Genomic DNA, 21,103 nt, shown 5'->3' with positions numbered 1-21,103 from the left:
CCAACAAATTGTTTTTTATATTACTTGTTCCAAGACTACATTGCTAAATTTAATAATGACGGCGTCGTTATCACGTGTATTGATAGGCCAAAATATGACATATTTGGTTTTAGACTCGTTTAGTTGCAGTTTATTTTTATATTAGCTAATGAGACCAATTCACCAAGTATCTGTTATGTCTTCGAGATGATGTTTAGTCTTTCCAGTGAAGAAAACGTTCGTGTCATCTGCATACATGACAATGTTCGGTGAACCCGAAATATTGACTAATGAACCCATAATGGATCCCTGCGGGACACCATATTTGATTGACAACCTGTTTGAGGACACGTCTTCAACTTTAACATATTGATATCGATTTTCAGGCTCATTCTTCAGTAACCGTAAAGCAATACCCCGCGGGACACTATATTTGATTAGAAACTTGTTTGACGACACATCTTCAACTTTAACATTTTGATATCGATTTTCAAGATAATTTCTTAGTAACCCTAAAGCAATTCCGCGTATACCATCGTGCTCAAACTTTCTTAACAAAATATCATGATGTACAGTATTAAACGCTTTTTAAGGTCTAAAAATAGGCCTAGCGTGTATAACCTATTTTCTCTATTTTCTATAATCTTATATTTTATTTGAAGAAGAGCCTAATCGGTAGACTTCTCCCCCTGAAAGCCAAACTGTACCGCAGTTATTGTATTATGTTTAAGAAAGAAATGTTCAAGTCTATGTACGATGGCGCGCTCAAATAGTTTCAATCATAATAGGTAAAACTGAAATAGGCTTATAGTTTTGGAGGACTGCATCATCCCCGCCTTTGTGAATTTGAGTCACTCCGGCAACTTTTAGTTGGTCAGGACATATCCCAGTTATGAACATCTGATTAATTAAATAGGAGACAATTGGACTTAACGTTCACGATACATGCTTAATAGGAAGAGCTTTTATATGAACAAAACCGGCAGCAGCGCAATTTTTTTAGGTTTGAGATCATTGCATCTACTTCGTTCGGTGTTGTTGTAAAGAACATAACAACATAATAGAAGTTAAAGATTTTGTTGTGCAATGTGTTGGACTGGCTTCCGTCGTGTTTGGTAATTCGGCACATACACCCATAGTTGTGAAGTACTCATTCATTGTTTCCACAAGCTCTTGGCCAGTGAACCTTACGTCACCTTTCAGCGCAATGAGGGAGGGAAGTTAGTAGGAAAAGATGACAAATGTTATGTATTTCTGGTTGATTATGTGTTTTACAGCCATGATCAACCCGATTAGCTCAGCTGTAAACACGGATGCGTTTGTATCGATTCGCCTTACAGGCAGGCTGAACCACAGCAGCACAACCTGCGTAACCGCTTCCTTCCGTTCCATCCGTGAAAAAAAAAATTGTATAGCTTTCAAAAACACTTGATAGCTCCATGAATTCCTATTTTATAATGCCGACGCAGCATATGTTTTGCTATATTTTGGTGAAGTCAGGTTGCAAGCTATTTCTGCATCCTCCAAAGGAGCACTTTTGTGATGATTGTTGCTATATAATTCGCCAATGCCTTGAAGCAATCTTCTAATGTTCGGTCACTCAATGACTGCGCACTTTTACGAGACTACGTGTCACGCATGCTTCAGTGGTGCTCGGCATTTTTCTTTTCTTTTGTTAATCAATCCCGATAAAACTAAAGTGCTATGAATACCCAAAAAGAGAGAGTCAATTTTAAATTCCTATGTTCTTGTTTCCACTACCGTTTTGCGTGTGTCTGTGCTTCGTGACTTTGGCGTTTATTTTGATGATCATCGTTCTTTTTTCTACCATGTCTCTCAAATTGTCGCATCAGCTGTAAGATTGCTGGGCTTGATTTCTCCTTTCATCAAAAATGTTTTTTTTTTATTTAATTCTGTGTTATATACATATTTTGCAGTCTAATTCGCTTTCGGCTTTTCGGCTTGAGCTCGCGACTATTCTGTGGAATTCTATCACAGCAACCGATGCATTTCAAATTGAAAAAAAAAAAAAATCAGAAGAGGTTTGCGCTCTGTGTTGTTCGTTTCTTTTACTTGTCCGTTATTTTTCGCGCTTTTACCCTCAAAAACATGAAGCACCAACTAGCCCAGGTGCATACCCTTCTATAGGTTTGTTCGAATCGTTTACGATCGTCATTTTAAACGAATGTGTTTTTATGACCACGTGTACATAGTCGAAACTCTCGGGTTACAAATGCTATCAAGCCGAAGAGTTAAGCGCAACTTATATTACTGCTACGCAGAATAATTCATGGCGAGATAGACAGCAGCCTGCTGTGTTGTGTTAACGTTCACGTGCCTCTACGTTCCAGTAGACGCGCCAGTTTGTTTTATCCTGGCTCTCGGGAGAAACTTTGTCCGATGTCACGTATTGAACTGTGTTAGAATGCCATATCATCAAATACTTTTTTTTATGCTTTTACAGTCTATATGTGTCTTTTAAAAGTGAACTAGAAACTTACTTCTCAACTAATAATCATATTGTTTTTCTATAATTGTGTTGTTCACATTGTACGGACGTATGTGCCCCACATCAAGACTTTGGTCGTTCTGGGGCACGGAATAATAAAATATGTATGTATATATATATTTATGTATAATGACGGGACAGAAGACATTAAAATTGTAACCTTGAGCGCCAGCCTTCACGCAAAGAGCAAAGGTAGCTATCACATACAACTTATCTTAAAAAAGAGTGTTCGTTTTTTTATGTTTTCAATATAGGAGTAAGCCAAGTGTTGAGGAAGACTATGGATTCTGAAAAAATACTGTGTGCTAAGAAAACAACTTCGCTTCTCAAGTGACCCTCTTTTGGACTCGGCGTAGAGGCTAGTCACAGGTGATGTTCAAAGGCACCTGTCGCCAGTCGGATGCCCTGGTGGAACACCGGATCTCAACCCTTCAGGGTAGACGGTTTCGTAGAACCATACACGATACAGCCATAGCTCAAAATGGCGCGTTCACCTTGCCAGTAAGTTCGTAAAAAAACAGACCTGGTCTGAACACCAGGATCGATCCGCAAGAACTGTCAAGGTGTTCATCTTCCGGGGAACTACCTGTTTTAGCTATTTTATATGCTGTCCAAAGGGAACTTTGCAGTTGAATACACCTTTGCAAGTGGGATCCCGGCTTAACCTCGAACCGCGCGCCAAGGTGAGGCGGACCTACTCTCCAGCCAGCACGTTCGCTGGTTGTCGTACAATGTTGCCAAGCGTCTCTCGCCGAAGCGTACACCACTGAGCGCAGAAAGAAATAAAAAAAAAATAATTATAAAACGTACACGTGTCGTCTTCGACAGCGAAATAGCAAGGACAATTAAATAAAATGCCTAAAGCGGTAACAAATCGAAAATTTTCAAAAAGATCTAAAGTCTCAAGGCGCTCTCTTCAGAATGCGCCAAAAGTCGCATGGCCTTTGCATCAACGATGGCTGCGCTCGCGGCAGCTTTGGCTTCCACAACATGCAGGAACAGAGGCTGCGACCGTTATAACGTAAGCTCCAACCCTGAAAGATGCCCCGTCCTACAATATGTGACGCTACGATTCTGTGTGGATACCGCATCCTGCGTTCCGAGACAGTAAGTGTGCCGCTAACGTAAGCCATCGGCGATGCAGCAAACGGCACCATCTTGTCATCGCGCACCCCAATGACGTGCCCCTGGCGCACCCCAGCATGGCGGAAACGGTACGGGGCGCCAGCATCCCTCAAAATGGCAGCGCACAGGAGCCTTTCTTGCAAACGTGTATATCAAGCATAGATTTATGTTCTCGTCGCGACTGCTGCAGTGGTCGCGAATGTTGTGCCGGAGTCGCACTGCTTGTACATCAATACAGTCTATCTATGCTGGAACGCAAACTGAATGATGTAGCTAACTGCATCGGGCGCTGATAGGAGGTATTCACTGGACGCCATATTTGAGGGCGATGTTTAGAGCGCATGCTCAGAACGAGCTCACATTAATAGTCTGCTAAGACCGGCAACCTTGATGGTGCTAAATGCACGCTCCAAAAGGACTGCGGAAGCTCGCCGTCAGCACGCGCTCAGCCGCAGCGCACACGAATATGGCCGCCAGTGAATGCTCCCTATTGGCTCTTCTCTCGGGTCACGTGACATGACGTTGAAATGTAGTTTTTTCCCTATGCAGTTCGAGCTATGCTCGTAAAATGATGCAGTTGGCGGTGACGTCAAAATGTCGTCACGATGCACTTTGACGATGCAGTTAACTGAGTGGTCGATGCGAAGCCGAAGATCAATCTGCATCGTAAAAAATGGCGACCCTAACATATGCGTCTCTACTGTTGGGTTCGCCAGCGGATCGAGTTTTTAGAGATCACCGGGATGCTTTCGAGACGAGCGATGTGAGGTTTGTGGGCGAATAACCGGCTGACCAAAGGGGTGACTCGCTGGCTGTGTGAACAGCTTCGCGGAAAGCTCCAGCGTTGTCTTGAAGGGCCCCGTTTTCTGACGGTCGAACAACAAGTCCTCGCAGCTCTACGCTTTTACGCCGCTGGCGGCTTCCAGGGAACCGTCGGGAGCGACGAAAACATTGGTGTTCTCCAGTACTCTGTGAGTCACGTACTTGGTGATGTCACCAACGCTATCATCGATTGCCTCGGATCGAAGTTGCTGTGTTTCCAACAAACTCAAGCACAGAAGGCGCTCACAAAAAGGAAGTTCTTAGAGCGCTGCAAGTTCAGCGGCGTTATCAATAAATATTCTAAATACTCTTACACGATTTAACACGATTGTGTTTTCATTTGAGTGCACCCTATATAAGCGATTTGGCTGAGCGAAAAGCCAAGCAAGCAACGGTAGCAGGCTTAAGTTGAGCTAGTTCGTTCATACTTCAGGTAGAGAGAGAGAGATATTTGCTTTATTTTAAAGCAACTACTTCAGGTCAGGCCAGCTGAACTAGGATAAATATACACATAAAGAAAAGACCATACACACCGTGGGACTAACAACTGACTTTCTTCTTCCCCCTCTTCTACGACGAACCCAACTTGAGGGAAATATTCTCTTTTCTTCTTTTTTGCTTCCTACTTCACCGCAAATTTAACCCCCGAAGGAACATTTCTTCTTTCTCGTGCAGCACGAGAGAAGTTGCACTAACGCAGTCAAACATAGTCAAAAAGTAAAATTTGTCGTTAGTTGTTTATACAGAAGGAGGTTAGTCTGCCTGAACATGGCAACATTGTTGCCCACTGTAGACAAGCAATTTAGCCAGTGCAGTACGACTGCTAGCCCGGGTTCTTTAACGTGCATCGCGCAGTACGCGACCGTACGCCTGTACGATGCTCATCCAGCAGATCGAAACGGGCAGGAGCGGGGATTGAAACCACGATCCCGGGGTTCTGCAGCGCGAGCTATAGCTCCACGTGCTCCGAGCTGGTGTGCGCTAGCCTACTCGGCGATTCTCCGAAATTCCCTGTAGGGAAAAAAAGAACGATGTAGTTTCAACTCAATCGCCACTGTTCGGCGACGTCACCGGACACGTCACGGTGCAGTTCTCTTCCGATATAGTTGGTTGGCGATGGAGATTAGGCTCCTCCCACCGGCGACGTCACGATGCAGTTTCTCCACCGCTTTTTCCAGCATAGACAGACAGACCACAGTCTGCATACAGCATCGAACACGATTCACCGCAAGACCCGTGCTTCAAATGGCGCATGGCAATGAGATCGAGGCTAAACTTGGCGCGCGCACATTCTAACCACGGATATTGCGATGGCTCGTGTTTGCTGACTGTCTTTTGTATAATGAATAAACAGTTTGACCCCGGCTTCAAGGGGTACGGAAACGAATTTTTTTGCATTTTCATTTCTTTGTTTAGATCTGGTTCATGTTGAGCCGGACGCCCAGACACACTAGCCTAGACTAGTGTTTCTGGGCTGCAGGCAGAGAAGTCAAGAACACTAATTTTTAAACGAATGAGCAGATTTCAAAAGCGCTTCTGGTAGCGGTCTGTGATGCTCCGCTGGGATGTCGTCATGTAATGAGTTCCTAAAGGGGTATTCACACGAGGGAGAAATCCCGGGGATTTCTCCCTCGTGTGAATACCCCTTAAGAAGCAGCGCCAGTTCGCGGCAGTATGGCTCTCTCGTGGAGTTACCTAGTCCTGAATGTGGCTTGACGGAGAACACTCAGAAGCTGAGAGCGCAGCCAAGGCTACAAGCACGAGCTAGCCCGTGCTCCTGGCTTTGAGACATGCATTTCTAGCGCGAGCGCTCGATCGTCCTGCAGGAAGACGCTTCAAAGCAGCGACCTCGAGCTCTCGTGGTTCTGGCATTGCTGTAGTCTCGGCGCCACCGTGCTTCTGCAACATGCATTCCCCACCTTCGAGATTGCCGTTCTTTGCAGATGTTCGGTAGATCTGAGGATGAGGGAACCTCTGCCAGGACAACCAAAAGCCATTTCTGGGTACTGACGGATATTTTTATTTACTGGTTCCCTCTAACCCCTACTTCTGCGGTGTGAAACTAAAGCCTGGTTCACAGACAGTGGCGTTTGACTGCGTTTGACTGCGTTGCGGCAGCGAGAAACCAGTACATCCCTGCTGCTTATATCCCGTGCCAAGATGATTCCTTGAATTGGATTCCACGCTTCATACAAAGCACAAATGTGCCTCTGACTCGCTTTCGGTTCTCGACGCAACGCAGTCAAACGCACTCAAACGCAAGTGTCTGAACCGGCCTTCACACGGTGAAATGAACGCTCGTGGCACATAAAATACCGGCATGGCCGCAAATGATGTTACGGGCAAGCTATGCAGAGGAAACAGGGAGTTCTGTCCTCGGATAGTACAACTTGGCGAGATTGTCACGCGTTGGCACCACCAAGCGGCAAGGCTCGAAACTAGAATACCCTTGACCGTGCAAGAACTATTGACGTCACGAGCGCGATACGCAATGCTCTTCTCGCTGGTCGACTTTGAAGCGAGAGATGGAGAGCCAACCTGTACTTCACACCCGTACCGCAGACACGCGCCGCTTTAGCACCGCTTCCTTGCTCGTCGCTCACCACCACGTTTGTTTTATTTTTTTCAGCTTTGGCTCAGGTACGGGAATGGCCAAAAATCAGGCTCCTCCAAAAGCTCGATCCGCCTCGAAGATCAGATATGTCACCGCGATGTCGAGCGGACATTAACAACCAGGGCCGGCTCTAAGGGTGTGCGACCTGTGCGGTCGCACAGGGCGCCATCAAAAGGGGGGCGCTGAGGGGCGTATAAAAAGGCGGGTTGGCCCCCCCCTCCCCCCCCTTCCCCTCCCGACCTCTCAATCCCAACCCACCACGGCCGGAGTTCGTCCAGGACGCTTGATGGTGTAGGCTCGGCCTTGTTGTGGATGAAGAAAGAATAAAACAATTAAAACAGGGACAACACAACCACATCTTTCATACATCTTGTTGGCAGAGCACACGTTTCCCCTTCGTGGGATTGACATGCCCCGGTGAAGTTTCAGCAAAATCTCACTCCATGAGCGTGGAGTGCGCACATTCGTTTTTATAGATGCGCGCGCCTTTTCCCGTTTCGTTCAAACGGCGCATTTGTGTCTCGAAACCTATTGTCGAAACAGTAGACTCGCCAAAAAGATGCACCGTGTGAATTCCAAATACACTTTAGGTCTACTTTTTGTAAAGGACGTCCCGGCCGTTGATATATGTGCAATTCGGGGCTCTGGATGTTTTGGTAGACCTCCGTGTCTGGGCACTAGCTGCGCTTGTGTCAGTGGAAAGACCCGCGGCGACGACCCACCGTGGACAAGACTCATTTTCGCCTATGGTTTGATAAACACAGGTCGGCACGTGCGGACAGTCAAACAAAGCACCAAGCGGAGCATCAGAGCAAAAGAACAAACTAAAAAAACTGAAATAAAACACCATCTCGGCGGCGCCCTATAACTACACTGTACTATCCACCACATCTGCAGGCCGTATCATCGTTCAGTCACTCCTAGTCCTAGTACACCTGGCCACCGGACGCGCGCAAAATAAAACCTTCAGCGAAGACCTTGGCACACGCGAATAGAGCTTATTTTATTAATAATAAATCTTTTTTCCGCTCTTTTCGGTACAGAAATTTACAGCGAAGGAAACATCCATATTTCATTATTTCCGACCTGTTTTAAGAACGGAAATCCGTTTTATGGCACGTGGCTTCGAATTCCCACCGGGCAATGAAGTTTGGTTTGGCAAGTGGCTCCATGTCATGAACAATTTCTGCCACTCTCAGAAGACCCGCGGTCGCGATCATTGGTCCCGATCTCTAGCTCGAATATCCGAGCGCTGTTCAGAACTGTGACGCAGGGCTCGTGTCCAATCGCTCGGTGACATGTTCTTCCTAAAGTGGCCCCTTTTGGCCACCAGCCGCGCTGACAAGCAGCCAACCGATGCACCTCCTGTCCACTGCACTGGGGCTATATGGTTGGGAGCAAAGAACTTAGTTTCATTCAGCTGTCGCCCAACCGGGAACTACGTTTCAAATGCACCATTCAACTGTCATTCTTCAGTCACGTGACGCATGTACTGATTCCTCGGGAAGGACTGCCGCTTGGTGCAACGACGAGTGCTGATTGGCCCAGCGCTAGAAACAGCGCACTTCCTGTCAAGTCTGTGGGCAATTGACACATCAGGCAATGAGCCCATGTTGTTTCCGTGGTCGTGATAGCGAACATCCGCTACGAACTGACCAGAGAGTACATAAAGCAAAGGTTTCGAGCTTATTACCATCTCTGGTGGTATCGTCATACCAGCGTCAGTCAGACGTACCGAGATATATTCTCTTTGCCCGTAAACAATCCGGTCAGAGTGAACGAGTTTGAAGATTACAAATTTCTTGAGTGGCAGCTTTTTTCCAGTGGACATCGACGACCACCATGTCTCAGCAAGCCGAATCCCACGAGAGCACCATTCATCAAATTACTCTAGATGGACTAGACCTTCTGCAGAAGACCCTCCAGAAGCCTTCGAGTGAGGAACAGCAATTCCTTGACCTGGGCTGTGGCATAGGTGATGTCACGCGTGAAGCGCTTCTTCCACGCTGTCTTCCCGTCGGCAAAATCGTTGCCGCGGACGTCTCCAAGGACAAGATTGAGACCGCCAAGAAGGACTTCGCCCATCCCAAGATTTGCTACGACGTTCTCGATGCTCTAGCGGATGACGTATCCGCCTTTGTGAAGAAGTACGGTCAATTTGATCGAGTCTACGCCATCTTCCTTTTCAACTGGGTGAAGGACCAAGAGAGAGGATTCAAAAACGTGTTCAAATTGTTGAAGCCCGGTGGCGAATGTCTATTCATGTTCTATGCTTCCAGTTTCCACCTTCAGTTTCGTAAGAAGTTGGCCAGGACGGAACGTTGGAAAAAATATGCGGCGGTAAGTTTTATTGGTCAGTTAAACAAAAGCGCGAAAGTGGCTGGTACGAATAATATAAAAATTAACTCGTTAAAAGCCTAAAAGTGACAGCCAACGTTACTAAAACACTCAGTTGGGAAACTCGCCGTCGAAACCTGGGCCGCTGGCGTCTACCGAGACCGATCTAAATGCGACAACAGCGCCACTCTTTTTCGTTTGTCTGTACTATGGTCACCTCGAGCTTTTTGAAAGCCTGTTTTTGCGTAAAGACAAACGGAAAAGACTCTTTTTGTATGAAATTTATTGGAGTTTAGTACCAGATGATGGGCGCGTGATGTTTTTATCATCTTTAGTTCGCAAGGTTTTGCGGAACAATTAGTATTGTTTTCATACAACCATGCCTCAGCGGGCCTTTCAGGTAGCCCGTCCCGCCCTAGGTGCATTTTAACTTCAGTAGTTGACCGCGGCGCGTCTGCCGGGGAGGCGGGGGTGGCACCCCTGTAACCTAGGGTGCCTCCGCTGTAATCTAGGGTGCCTTCATGTGCGGTTTCCTTAGGGTGGAGACATCTCGCCATTTTGTCCCACACATTTATTTTTCTTTTTTGTTCAAAAGCGCGTGAAAGAGCGTGTCCCTGCACGCGTTTGTGGCGCTGACCGTGCTATGGCGACATTTTGTTTTCATCAATTTCTTTGTATTTTACCCGTGAGCGCGTGCTGTCGGCATCGGGTACTACAAAGGGTGGCATCACCCTTAACAGAAGGACATTGAGGCACCCTACTGTAACCTCTACCGCTGTACCTGTTCTTAAAGCCAAAATACAAGTCACGTGCAGCTCTTCGAGTGGCCGCTGCGGGAGAAATGGTGGCGTTGTGTTCGTCATTAGCTCGGTGCTCGGAGATAGATTGGGGCCACTTTTTCAAAGCTGTCTCTATGGGAGTTTCCCAACTGAGTGTTTTAGTAACGTTGGTGACAGCCATCGTTCCATGTTGGCGAAGAGACATATTTTTTTTTTTTAATTTCTCAACAAAATTGTTTTTGGTATGGGGTAATACAATCGTTACAAATATACATTGTCTTCATGTATTACAGAAAAAAGGTAATTCGTATTCTAACCAATCAAAGATATGACAGCCACACGGGATCCCTCTGAAAAATTAGGTATTGTCCGAATCACAAATAGTTATGAGTATAAACTTGTCCTTGCATACCAAACCGCATTAAACAACCCAGATAACTCTCTCCTTTCTCTTTCCGCTTTGCGGTCAAAGACTACTTCATATGCCATCCGCCATGCCGGTGCCTGGACTTCACCCGCGCTCCAGGACAAATTATGGGAACCAGACTCTTAAATTCCATCTTTCCAAAGTATTAAATAGTACAGTATCAATGGATTTCAATCTTGAGAATGTGTCTAATAAATTCATACGTTCTCTTTTTGTCTGCCCGAGGTAAATTTTAATAGCTTAATTATGTGCGGGAAATATTGTTCTTTTATTGCTGTTGTTTTTTATATTGCTATATATAAGTTCCCATTGCTTTTTTCCCTTCCTTCCTCTCCTCTTGTGTGAAAAGAAATCAATAAACTTGATTTTTAATTTGAAACACGAGCTGCCACACGTCTGCACCTTAGAAGAAAACTAACGAAGACCCTCTTGCAAACTGATATTCAGGGTATACAATTTCATACCACAGCGTCCATTGGTTACGTTTGGTTGCATTAGCTGCAATAAAAGTATATAATTTTTACGTATGCCCAAAGTATAGAACACGTTTCAAGACGAATTAATTAAACTCTAATATTTTCTTCATGCTTTATTTGCAGATTTGTGAAAATACCACCCCTGACACCGTAGACCTGGTTGGAAACGAATCTCGTATTTCCTACATTGAACGACTCTTGAAAGGCACCAATTTGATCCCGACCTTTTGTGATGTCATAACGGAAATATCAACGCGTTATGGCACTAAAGAGGACGTTACACGTAAGCGCATTTTTTTGCGTTCACCTCAAAACAGGAGGAATTTTTTCAAAGCGTTGACGTGACACCATTAGCTTGGCCACCACGTAAAAACTAGGTGGGCAACGTACGGCGTAGGAAACCTTTGAGCGAACCACCCCTCGATATAACGCGCTGCCGGAAAAAGATAGAAACAAAATTGAGACACAAATCAATTAATCTCCTACACTCAGTGACAATATTCAGAGGCAATGCTTCTCAAGCTGTACGAGTGAACGCTTTACTTGTTCCGAACTGCAACGGAAAGGGTCTCCCGACTACAGAAAATGAGGAGGCAGAATGTTCCAATCTCTAACTGCATGAAGTTCCAGCCACACTGCTCATACATTCTACAAAAGACGCGGAGTTTCTCCGCAGATATGGTGACAAAATTATGTGCAGACACACCTGCATGTGTGCTTTATTGATACACATGTTTCGCACGTGTCTGTGGACAAGTTTTCCTGTGATCAATGTGAGAGGACATGTCATACAAGGAAGAACCATTTCTCAGACAGTGCATGGAGACTGTCCTTTGAATGATGTAGTAGCTCAGTGATCGGAAGTTAAGCTTTTACTGAAATAAGCGCCAATCTTGTTTCGACCCTGAACTGTCCAAATACGTGTCTAAAATGTTATTTTTTGTGTGTGTGTGGGTATCCTATTTTCAGGAGAACTGATGGAGATCAACCCGCTCACAGCCAAAATAAGCAAGGAAGAAATGCCGTTTCTTCGAGAGGAGGTGATGAAGGAAGCGGACAGACTGTGGGCCGAAAAAGAAGCCGGTGGATCTCCACTTGACTACCCTGTGTACATTGTTCGCGCGTCCAAGATTATTTGATGAGATGAACTATAAGATATGACCGACAGCTGGATGCTGCGAGAACCTCTTTTTAAGCTTGGATGAAGCAGAGAACTAACGAATGGTTGTACGCTTTTCTCGAAGATTTGATAGCAAGCCGGCTGAGTCGACATAATCGCCATCTCGCTAAGTCACGTTGGTTTTTCGCTTTTCTTTGAGGTGGCGGTAAACAATTAAGACAAAAACGAATTTTCAAATAAATGTCTTTGGTTTTTAGCAATGATCCCAGTCTCCTGCCCAATTCCTCCCCGTTCTTTCAGAACACCTTTGAAACATACATGTAGTACTGCAGAATCTGGGAACGAATATTCTCGGAGCCTGCTACGCGAGACCTTTAGCTCCGCGCCCAGCTGAGCCGCGAAGAATTAAGAAGTCATCGTGCCTGACAGGCCATAGGGCGTGGCGAGATTCGAGGATCTCATTACCTTGCCGCAGCCAATGAGACTGCTGCGTTAGCTGATAAGAACGCCAGTGAACCAATCACGAAACAAGAGGCGTGAACATAACAGGCCACGCACTGCGTTTTTTACGTCGTCACTGACCACAGTGACCACACTGTTAGAAAAACTCCTGTCAAAATATGGGACACATACATGCTAACCTTGTTGCCACAACATGTACTGTATTACAGGACTACAGAACATGTTCCATACTTCTTTAGTACGGGACATGTTGCTGTATGGGCAGCCACAACAAGTTCCATACACCATCATCACGGAACAAGTACTGTATGCTACAGGAAATGTACCATCGTGGCACACAGCAGCACATGTTCTGTTGCAAGCCATGCCAGAACATGTACCATTTTTACGAAGTACATTACATGTTCCAATGCGTCCAAAACGACACAGGTTACATTTATTGTACGTACGGAGAAAGTTCAGTCTTGTTTGTGATGGTACTCGCCCCATTTTATGTTACTGCCGCTATTCATGAGTACATCAGGGCTTTGTATGTCACATGCCAAGCTCCTCCTTGAAAAAGTTGATATGCGACATGCAAAACAGGGATGTCCTGGCAGTTTGCAGGCGCAACTTGATGCACGTCTTTGCAACATAAAATTACCTGCAATGCGCAAATGTTCCCCAAACTTGTATGGATGGAAAATTTGAACTGTCGTATCTAATGCGAGCACTATCCTGAAAACAGAACAATGAATCTGTGACATATATACTCGATAGAACAGCCAGGAATGCCATGAGAAAGTGTTCACATGCTACGTCAAGTTTAGAGAGCATTGTACATGTAGTGACGGGGATAAAGGCAGATAAACATTTGTAAAAAAATCGTTATCAAACTAAGTTCACGCTTGGTCCTTTTGGTTCCAACCCATAGCAACGGACCCATTGCAAAGAAGACTGAACAGTTTGCTGCTTCAAAAATATTTACATTTATTTTTCTTTTAAATGTCTAGAGCAGATACACAATAAAAAAAACACAGTTCATGCCGCAAATATTTTGGGGGGCAGCTCAGCCATAAAAAAAAATATCAAAGTGAGCAGTCTCCTAAAAAAATCTGACCAAAAATTATGCTGACATGCTACATCTCGAAAAGAACCATCTTGGCCTATACAACAAATTGTAATATTAACAATAGAAAAGAAAGATTAATCTAAACAAGCACCGAAGTTTCTTTCCACTTCTTTTGGAACTTCGAGAACTCTTGGAGGGCTCTTTGCGCCTTCAGATGCACCAGAGCAACTTTTCTTGACGACTGCCGGGACCCCTCCTGCGGGTTCATTGCCACAAGTCGCCTGAAAAAGAAAGATAACATAAATAATGGGTGAGATTTCTTGGATGTATAACAGAAGCTAAGGAGTTCCTGGCTCGTTCTTTAACTTCTCTATCGGTTAGTAATCCAATCTGGACAAATTCTAAACCTCGTCTATAGTATACTTTCAAGCCGAGACACGCCCTTAATTTGGACAGTCCGTGCACACACCATGAGCCTCCAAGTCTGATCCTTGCATCAAGACGAATTTTGATTGTACACAAAAAAAAAAAAAAAAAAAAAAAAAACGATTCAGCTTACTGGCATCAGTTCTCAGTAATAACTGGACACATTTCGGATCTTGTGTCAGCACACAACGCTAAAACATTCTACAACCCGAGACGGAGGCTACAAAGAAGGACGAACACATCCGTCTCAATTGAAACGTGTGTCTTCGAAGCCTCCATCTCGGTTTGTAGAATGTCATATTAACCAGCTCGCCTGTCTAGTAAAGTTGTACCCAACGATACTTCGGTTAAAAAAAGGAATTCACACTACCAGTAAATGCAATATTACAAAAAAACTTGCCTGAAGTGCTTAAGCAGAATATTCTGGTTATTATTAAAGGGTGGTTATCATTTGAGCCCGTTCTCGTTTCGCCCTTCTCGCTTGGCCCTTCTCAAAACAACCATTCTCAAAAAGATCTTTTCTCTTGGACCTGGCACATTTGGTCCTTTCCCGTTTCGTCCTTCGCATTTCAACCCTCCTCATTTGAGTCCGTTCTCGTTTCGCCCTTTTCACCTGGCCCTTTTCAAAACAGCCATTCTCAAGAATATCTCGCTTTGACCCGTCGCACTTGACTCGTTCTATAAGAAAATCGTTTTTTTGGGGGGGTTATATTAATAAGTACATTGATATATTTTGTGCGTGCGTGTGTGTGTGTGCCACGCTACAGGCATACTCTCTCTGCCAAGGATTTTAGCAGTGCGTCGAGATCGTCGTGAAAAGCTACTAGCTGACAATAAAACAGACCAAGTATTTATCGCAGCCAGATCATATTCCGAAATGTCATGTTTTTTGGGGTCTCTCGACCTGGGACAATGCCACCACTTCTATATTGCAGTGTTTCTCAAATGGGGGTCGCGAAGGCATCTTAGGGGTCCGCGAAGCCATGTCTTATCAGTCAAGCACGACAATATTAGTTGTCTTTCTTCACGTCGTTAAGAAACGTTCCAATTTTTGGGTGAGTACTCTCGTGCGTGTGTCAATGAGATAAGTCTACTTCACACTAGCAATTAGTTATATCCATTTATTAAATCATTATCATGATAGCCTATACCTTTCTATTCCCCTCACCCCGAGCGGGTTCCTCCATCATCTCCGCCTTTCTACAAGGGGTCCGCGAAACATCAATGGTTGAGAACCACTGCTAATATGTATGCTATTTCTGTTCAAAGTTTCCAAATTAAATGTTCATCGCTTCTTTTTTTTTTTTCGTTTGCTTAGAGGAAGGGAAGGACGCGTCATTGTACGATTCTCAGTGCGCACCTCTACACATAACATATACCTAATGGTATGTTGGGGGCCCAAGCAAGGTAAGGCTCATCAAAAAAGCCGCGAAGGCATAACAACGTTAGAAGCATGCCGAAGTAATGCCATTCGGTCGTAGGGCGAACGGGCAAAATGAGAATGGGCCCAGTTCGAAAAACACGATTCGGATCTTATGAGAAGGTTCAAACGAGAAGGACCAAATGAGAATAGGACGAAATGTGCAAGGTTCAAATGCGAATGGGACGTTTTGAGATACACCCATTATTAGAATGCTGAACATTCACGTCTTTTGGTTCATATTACTTATTCTAACTGATAAGCATAGCCCGGTCACAGGTATATTCGTGCGCCCCTGCAGAACAAGGGCTCATGTATTTGAAGCCGATCGATACTAAGGCGGATTAAAATATAAGTTGCATGCTCCGTAGGATGCACAAGTTCTAGTATTGGTTCTATATGACAATGTATCTGAATACCAGATTCATACTGATTCTTTCATCATATTGCAACATAATAATATGACTTACAGAGAAACGGTCCTCCCAAGCAGGTCACGCAGTTACTGCAGCACATCCAATTAATGTGAGCAACGAATATTTTCAAGCGAATTGTGAATAAGGGTGTCTAGAAAGCAGCACGTTAACATCAGGCCTTTGCCTTTCTTAGTTCGAAGTTTCAACAAAAACATGGTACAACATGTTCCAGGTTGCTGTTGAACGTGCCAAACAAACACAAATGCTAACGCTAATATGCTGCTCTACAGAACATATTTCTTTCCGAATTGCTGCCGAAAGTTAGACACTTTGTTTAATGTAATTGACAATGCCTCAGCAAAAGTGTGACCAAGCTGAATGAAACCCTTAATATCTACATGGGAATACTGCAATACGTTTGAGGAATCATTATGCTTCTGCTACACCGAGCGTTTTTTTTTTTTTTTCTTAGTTTTGTTTTAAAAAAAAAAACCATGAAAGCTACACTTATCCAATTTGTGCGAGTGAGTTATACGCCCAGGGGGGATTTGGGGGTGGTTAATCTTCGCGATAAGTCGGCTAATTAATTAAAATTCGTTAATTAACTTTTTAATTACTGAAAATAGTCATATGGTTCCAATTAGAAATTTGCTGAGCGTCGTCCAAAACCTCTAAATCAGTAATTTTAGAAAAACTTTGAGCGCGTGAAAAGAGCAACAGTGCGCTGAAGTTACTACTCGTGGAGCAGGTACAAGGCTGGGACTAAATAAGGGACAGAAAAATCGCACAGGCGCCTTACCGCGACAGCTAGCTTTGTATGTGCTCCACGAGTTGTAACTTAAATGCACTACTACGCTTCTCACGCGCTGAAAGTCTTTCTAAAAATGACTGATTTAGTGGTTTTTGATATCGCTCAGCAAGTTTCTAATTGGAGCCATATGTCTATTTTCACTAACTAAAAAGTTATTTAACAAATTTTAATTAATTAGCCGACTAATCGCAAAGATTAGCCACCCACATAATGTCCCCATTGGCGTATAACTCACTCGCAGAAACCGAATAAGTGTAGCTTTCATGGCTTTCTTTAAACAAATCTGGAAGAATAAGAAAAAAACGCCCTGTGTATGTACAGCACTCACCAAAGGAACACGCTACTGTATTACCTCTGGAGATTACATCAATCCATGACGTAGCGCACAAAATTGTTGCATTAAGCAACATGTTATAGTCGTCGTTCGGCCACCGACAAGTTAGCACTTTTATGAGGTAATGAACAGTTGGTGTGTTCCTATAAGTTTCGGAAACATTGCACATTGCCAAATGAAAACAGAATTTGAACTTTTTTGACTTGTCCCATATTATATAATGTAAACGAAATATGTTTCGAGGGCTCAATATTTCCCGATTGAGGTCAAAGTTGAAGTTTTGGAATAATTTGCGGGTTCTAATTTTCACAATGCGGTGGGATCTCAATATAGTTTCCAATGTGTTTATATTTTACCAGAATTGTTCGCGGGACCTTTTTTTTCACATTGTAGGCGATTTGCGAAAATTAGGTTCTTGCGAAAAATAAGTCGATTACAGTCTTCGAAATTTCTAATTTTGAGCCAAATTGGCTTTGCCGGAAATACGTTGAAGAGCACACCATCATTCAAAAGTATGCCAAACTGCTTAGGATGTTGGCAAGGACACGATAACAGATTAGCTACATAATTTATTGCTAACGGCCTATTATGTCATTAACGCTGTCAAAAAGTATTTAGCAGTTATCGCTGCTTCCCAGACAAAAAATCGCCTATTTATTTCTTCATGAAATGCAATATCCACTAGACAATTCTTCCACCTGAAGGAATTAGAACTGTCCATACGATACATTTTTCCAAAGCAAATTCACAGCGCACATTTTCATAACTGAAAGGCACATCTATAGTTACCTCTAACGAACTTCAACGCTGCTAGCAGCTCAGCAGGGTACTTTAGGTATGTGGCGTACATCAGCTCCATGGCAGAGAGGAAGCTGACTCCTTCGAAGCACCTGGTGCCATCCAGTGGCAGTCGAAGATGCTTCTGCCTGAAAAAAAGTCGATTTTTTTAGTCATAAAGGAACGCTGAACCGAACGTTTATGATTTTAACTGTGTTTGAGAGCATTAATACCTAGGACTTCGGGAGTTATAATTGTTTTTAAACATGGCACACCTTTTCAGTTTTAATCTGGGGAGGAGATTCTCAGTTTCTTCCGGTTAACATATATATCCACGAGTTTTATCGCTTTATTCCGGTGATATATACAGTATTTTCCTTTAATTCACGAGAAGAAATCGCACTCCGTTGAGGTGAATGAACTTGATAAGCGATGAAAACAAGTCAAATCCCATCCTCAAAAAAAAAAAAAAAAAGTGAACTTGACATTTAAAACTTAATTACAATTCACGAGCATGCTCCTGAATGTGTGAGGCTGCATGCATAATGCGCGACTCTGGTCGCATATTCACGAGCAAGCTCGTGAATTGCGAGGTTGGTTAGGTCATGATGGGGCGAAAATATTTGTTTGAGGGGCTCTACAGTACTTTTTATTGGCAGAGCGAAGCTCTGCCACTATGGCCAGGATTCGGGTCGTCCAATCAAAGAACATCAACGCGCGTCGTGCGTACAGCCACTTCCGGTTGAGCTGCACGACATCGTGCATGTAGCATTACTCTACATAAAAAGGGTGTCCTCAGGCCATAAGCGGGAGTTCACTCTGAGCATGCGCAGCGTTCAGAGAGCTCCGATGTGGCGTCCAGTGAATACCACCTATTACAATAAAGGTTTCAACTCGACCGGGGTAATTTCGAAGTAAATTCGTTTATCAGAAGCTCAAGTTATTTAGGAAATATCAGTCCTGAAAAAATGGCACTAATTTAGTACGCAAAACGCCCGGAGCATCTGCGGCACGCACACGAGTATTACCACGACAATGATTGATTACTGGCTCAGCGCGGATAAGTTTACTGGGCGACTCAAAATATCGCACGATAATGCGTTACTATTCCTAAGATGCAAAAGCCTGCACTATTTCTCTGCATCAAGCAGGTGCCACCCTTATTTCACCGCATATTTAGCAAGCTGCCAAGATCGCTCACACGGTCGAGTAGCAGAGGAACGCAGTGCTCCATTATGCTTTCAGACGCATTTAAAAAAAGAAAGTTAAAAACAAGCTCCGTTTCTCAAACGCTGTATTGAGAATATATTACGCTTTCGACCTTATGAAAATACTTCGTTCCTTAAAACATAACTGACCAATGTTCACGCCTTCTAATCCAATCTTCCCTCATCCTCCAATTGCCCCATCCCCCTCCCCGATCAAGCGCTAAACTTTGAATTATGTGAGGTTGAACTTGGCGGCGAAACAAGTTTAATTCGACGCGCTGAAGCACGCATGTTGACAGCGGCTTGGCATAATAATGCGGGAGTACTGCGAAAACTGTGCCCTCCTAGTGCCCAACTACTAAGTAGGAATAATGAATGCTTGGAGTTGGGCTAGTTGGTTTGACACTGATGGTATGCTGCGCTGCGTAGTTACGCGGAAAAAAACTGGAGAAATGAAGTTAATGCAGAAGGACAGACAAAAACATGCATGAATTGGCGCAGACTAACAACTGTTTAATTTCTTTCTCTTCTTTCCCCCCGACCCGTATTTCCAAAATTGCGGCTAAGAAAACGAATGGTTGATGTCTTGAATTTGTTGGCTTCTGAACTTGATGGTGTTTGCTGTAGCTGCCTCTTTGATATACGAACTGGATGGTGTGTTTTTTGTAGCGTTTACCTGGGGCCTGATGTTTGCTCCGACAAGTTTGGTATCTTATTGAGTAGATCTATTTCTTCTTGTCGCAAAGCTAGTGATAGCTCACTGACGCACGCTCCGTGTCTACCCGAGGCGATGTGAAAAGCCTCGATTATTTCACGCTTTGTTCTGTCCTTTGATCTGGCCAAGATGGAAGTAGTGTCAAGGAGAGCTTTGCAGTTGCATTTTGAACAATGCGCTGCAAGGTTGCCAGGTGCTTGCAGTTGTCCGCATGCATGGTTTTGCTCCCTTAGTCTCTCGTTAAGGCATCTCCCAGTCTGCCCGACATAGGATCTTCCACACGACAGTGGTATTTTGTATACCACACCTTCGACACATTCAACAAATTTGCTCCTGTGTTTCACTTGACACAGTGCCTTGCTGTTAGTCTCGTCCACTTCATTGTTGACCCTCCTGCATAATCCTTTGAGCCTGAAAGGGGCAGATAGTGACACTCTGACTTCGTACCTTACGGCGATGTTTTTTATCCTGTGTGAAAAATTGTGTATATATGGCAGTACCGCCTGTACATGGCAAAAGGAAATAGAGAACTACAGGGGTTTTTCCAGAAAAATGGAGTCAGCAAGTGCTTTAGATATGTAGACGATTTTTTGGTGTGTTTTCCAATACACAAACTAACAGACAAGGTAGGTTCAAAGATCATGGAGAAGTTTCGAGAAGCGCACAGAGGACTGGATTTTACTTTTGAGTTACCTGAGAAAAGCAGCCTTCAGTTCTTGGACATCCACATGACTTTTGATTACAGACACACATGCTGGATGTACAAAACTAGAAGAAAAAAACGAATTCTTCCGTATGACTCTGGACACACAAAGTTAGGAAAGAGGAGTGTTGCCTCAGGCTGCATGTGGCGAGCAATTCAAAAATCGTGTCACCACAAAGTCTCGGAAAGTTTACAGAGGCAGACAAGCAGACTACACGCAAGCGATTATCCTGAACCCATACTGGTAGCTGTCGCAGAAAAATGTATTTCCACACTCACAGGAAAGTGCAAAACCAAGGAGAAGATCTTGGACAAAAGACCAATGGTGGTACTGCCATATATACACAAGTTTTCACACAGGATAAAAAACATCGCCGCAAGGTACGAAGTCAGAGTGTCACTATCTGCCCCTTTCAGGCTCAAAGGATTATGCAGGAGGGTCAACAATGAAGTGGACGAGACTAACAGCAAGGCACTGTGTTAAGTGAAACACAGGAGCAAATTTGTTGAATGTGTCGAAGGTGTGGTATACAAAATACCACTGTCGTGTGGAAGATCCTATGACGGGCAGACTGGGAGATGCCTTAACGAG

At 44.2% G+C, this 21,103-nt stretch overlaps 1 protein-coding gene across 1 annotated transcript; it reads left to right on the top strand.

Annotated features, from left to right (window-relative positions):
• Window positions 1-8,384: 8,384 nt before the first annotated feature.
• LOC8028851 (juvenile hormone acid O-methyltransferase) lies at window positions 8,385-12,451 on the top strand. Its single transcript, XM_029976232.4, has 3 exons — window positions 8,385-9,389; window positions 11,192-11,351; window positions 12,038-12,451. The coding sequence occupies exons 1-3, from the start codon at window positions 8,892-8,894 to the stop codon at window positions 12,205-12,207; spliced, it is 828 nt and encodes a 275-aa protein (XP_029832092.2). The 5' UTR covers window positions 8,385-8,891; the 3' UTR covers window positions 12,208-12,451.
• Window positions 12,452-21,103: the final 8,652 nt, after the last annotated feature.

This window comes from Ixodes scapularis, unplaced genomic scaffold, assembly GCF_016920785.2.
Source record: "Ixodes scapularis isolate PalLabHiFi unplaced genomic scaffold, ASM1692078v2 PGA_scaffold10__122_contigs__length_95168666, whole genome shotgun sequence".
NCBI lineage: Eukaryota > Metazoa > Arthropoda > Arachnida > Ixodida > Ixodidae > Ixodes > Ixodes scapularis.
The sequence above is the reverse complement of the archived record's forward strand: the minus strand, read 5'-3'. Positions and strand labels throughout refer to the sequence as shown.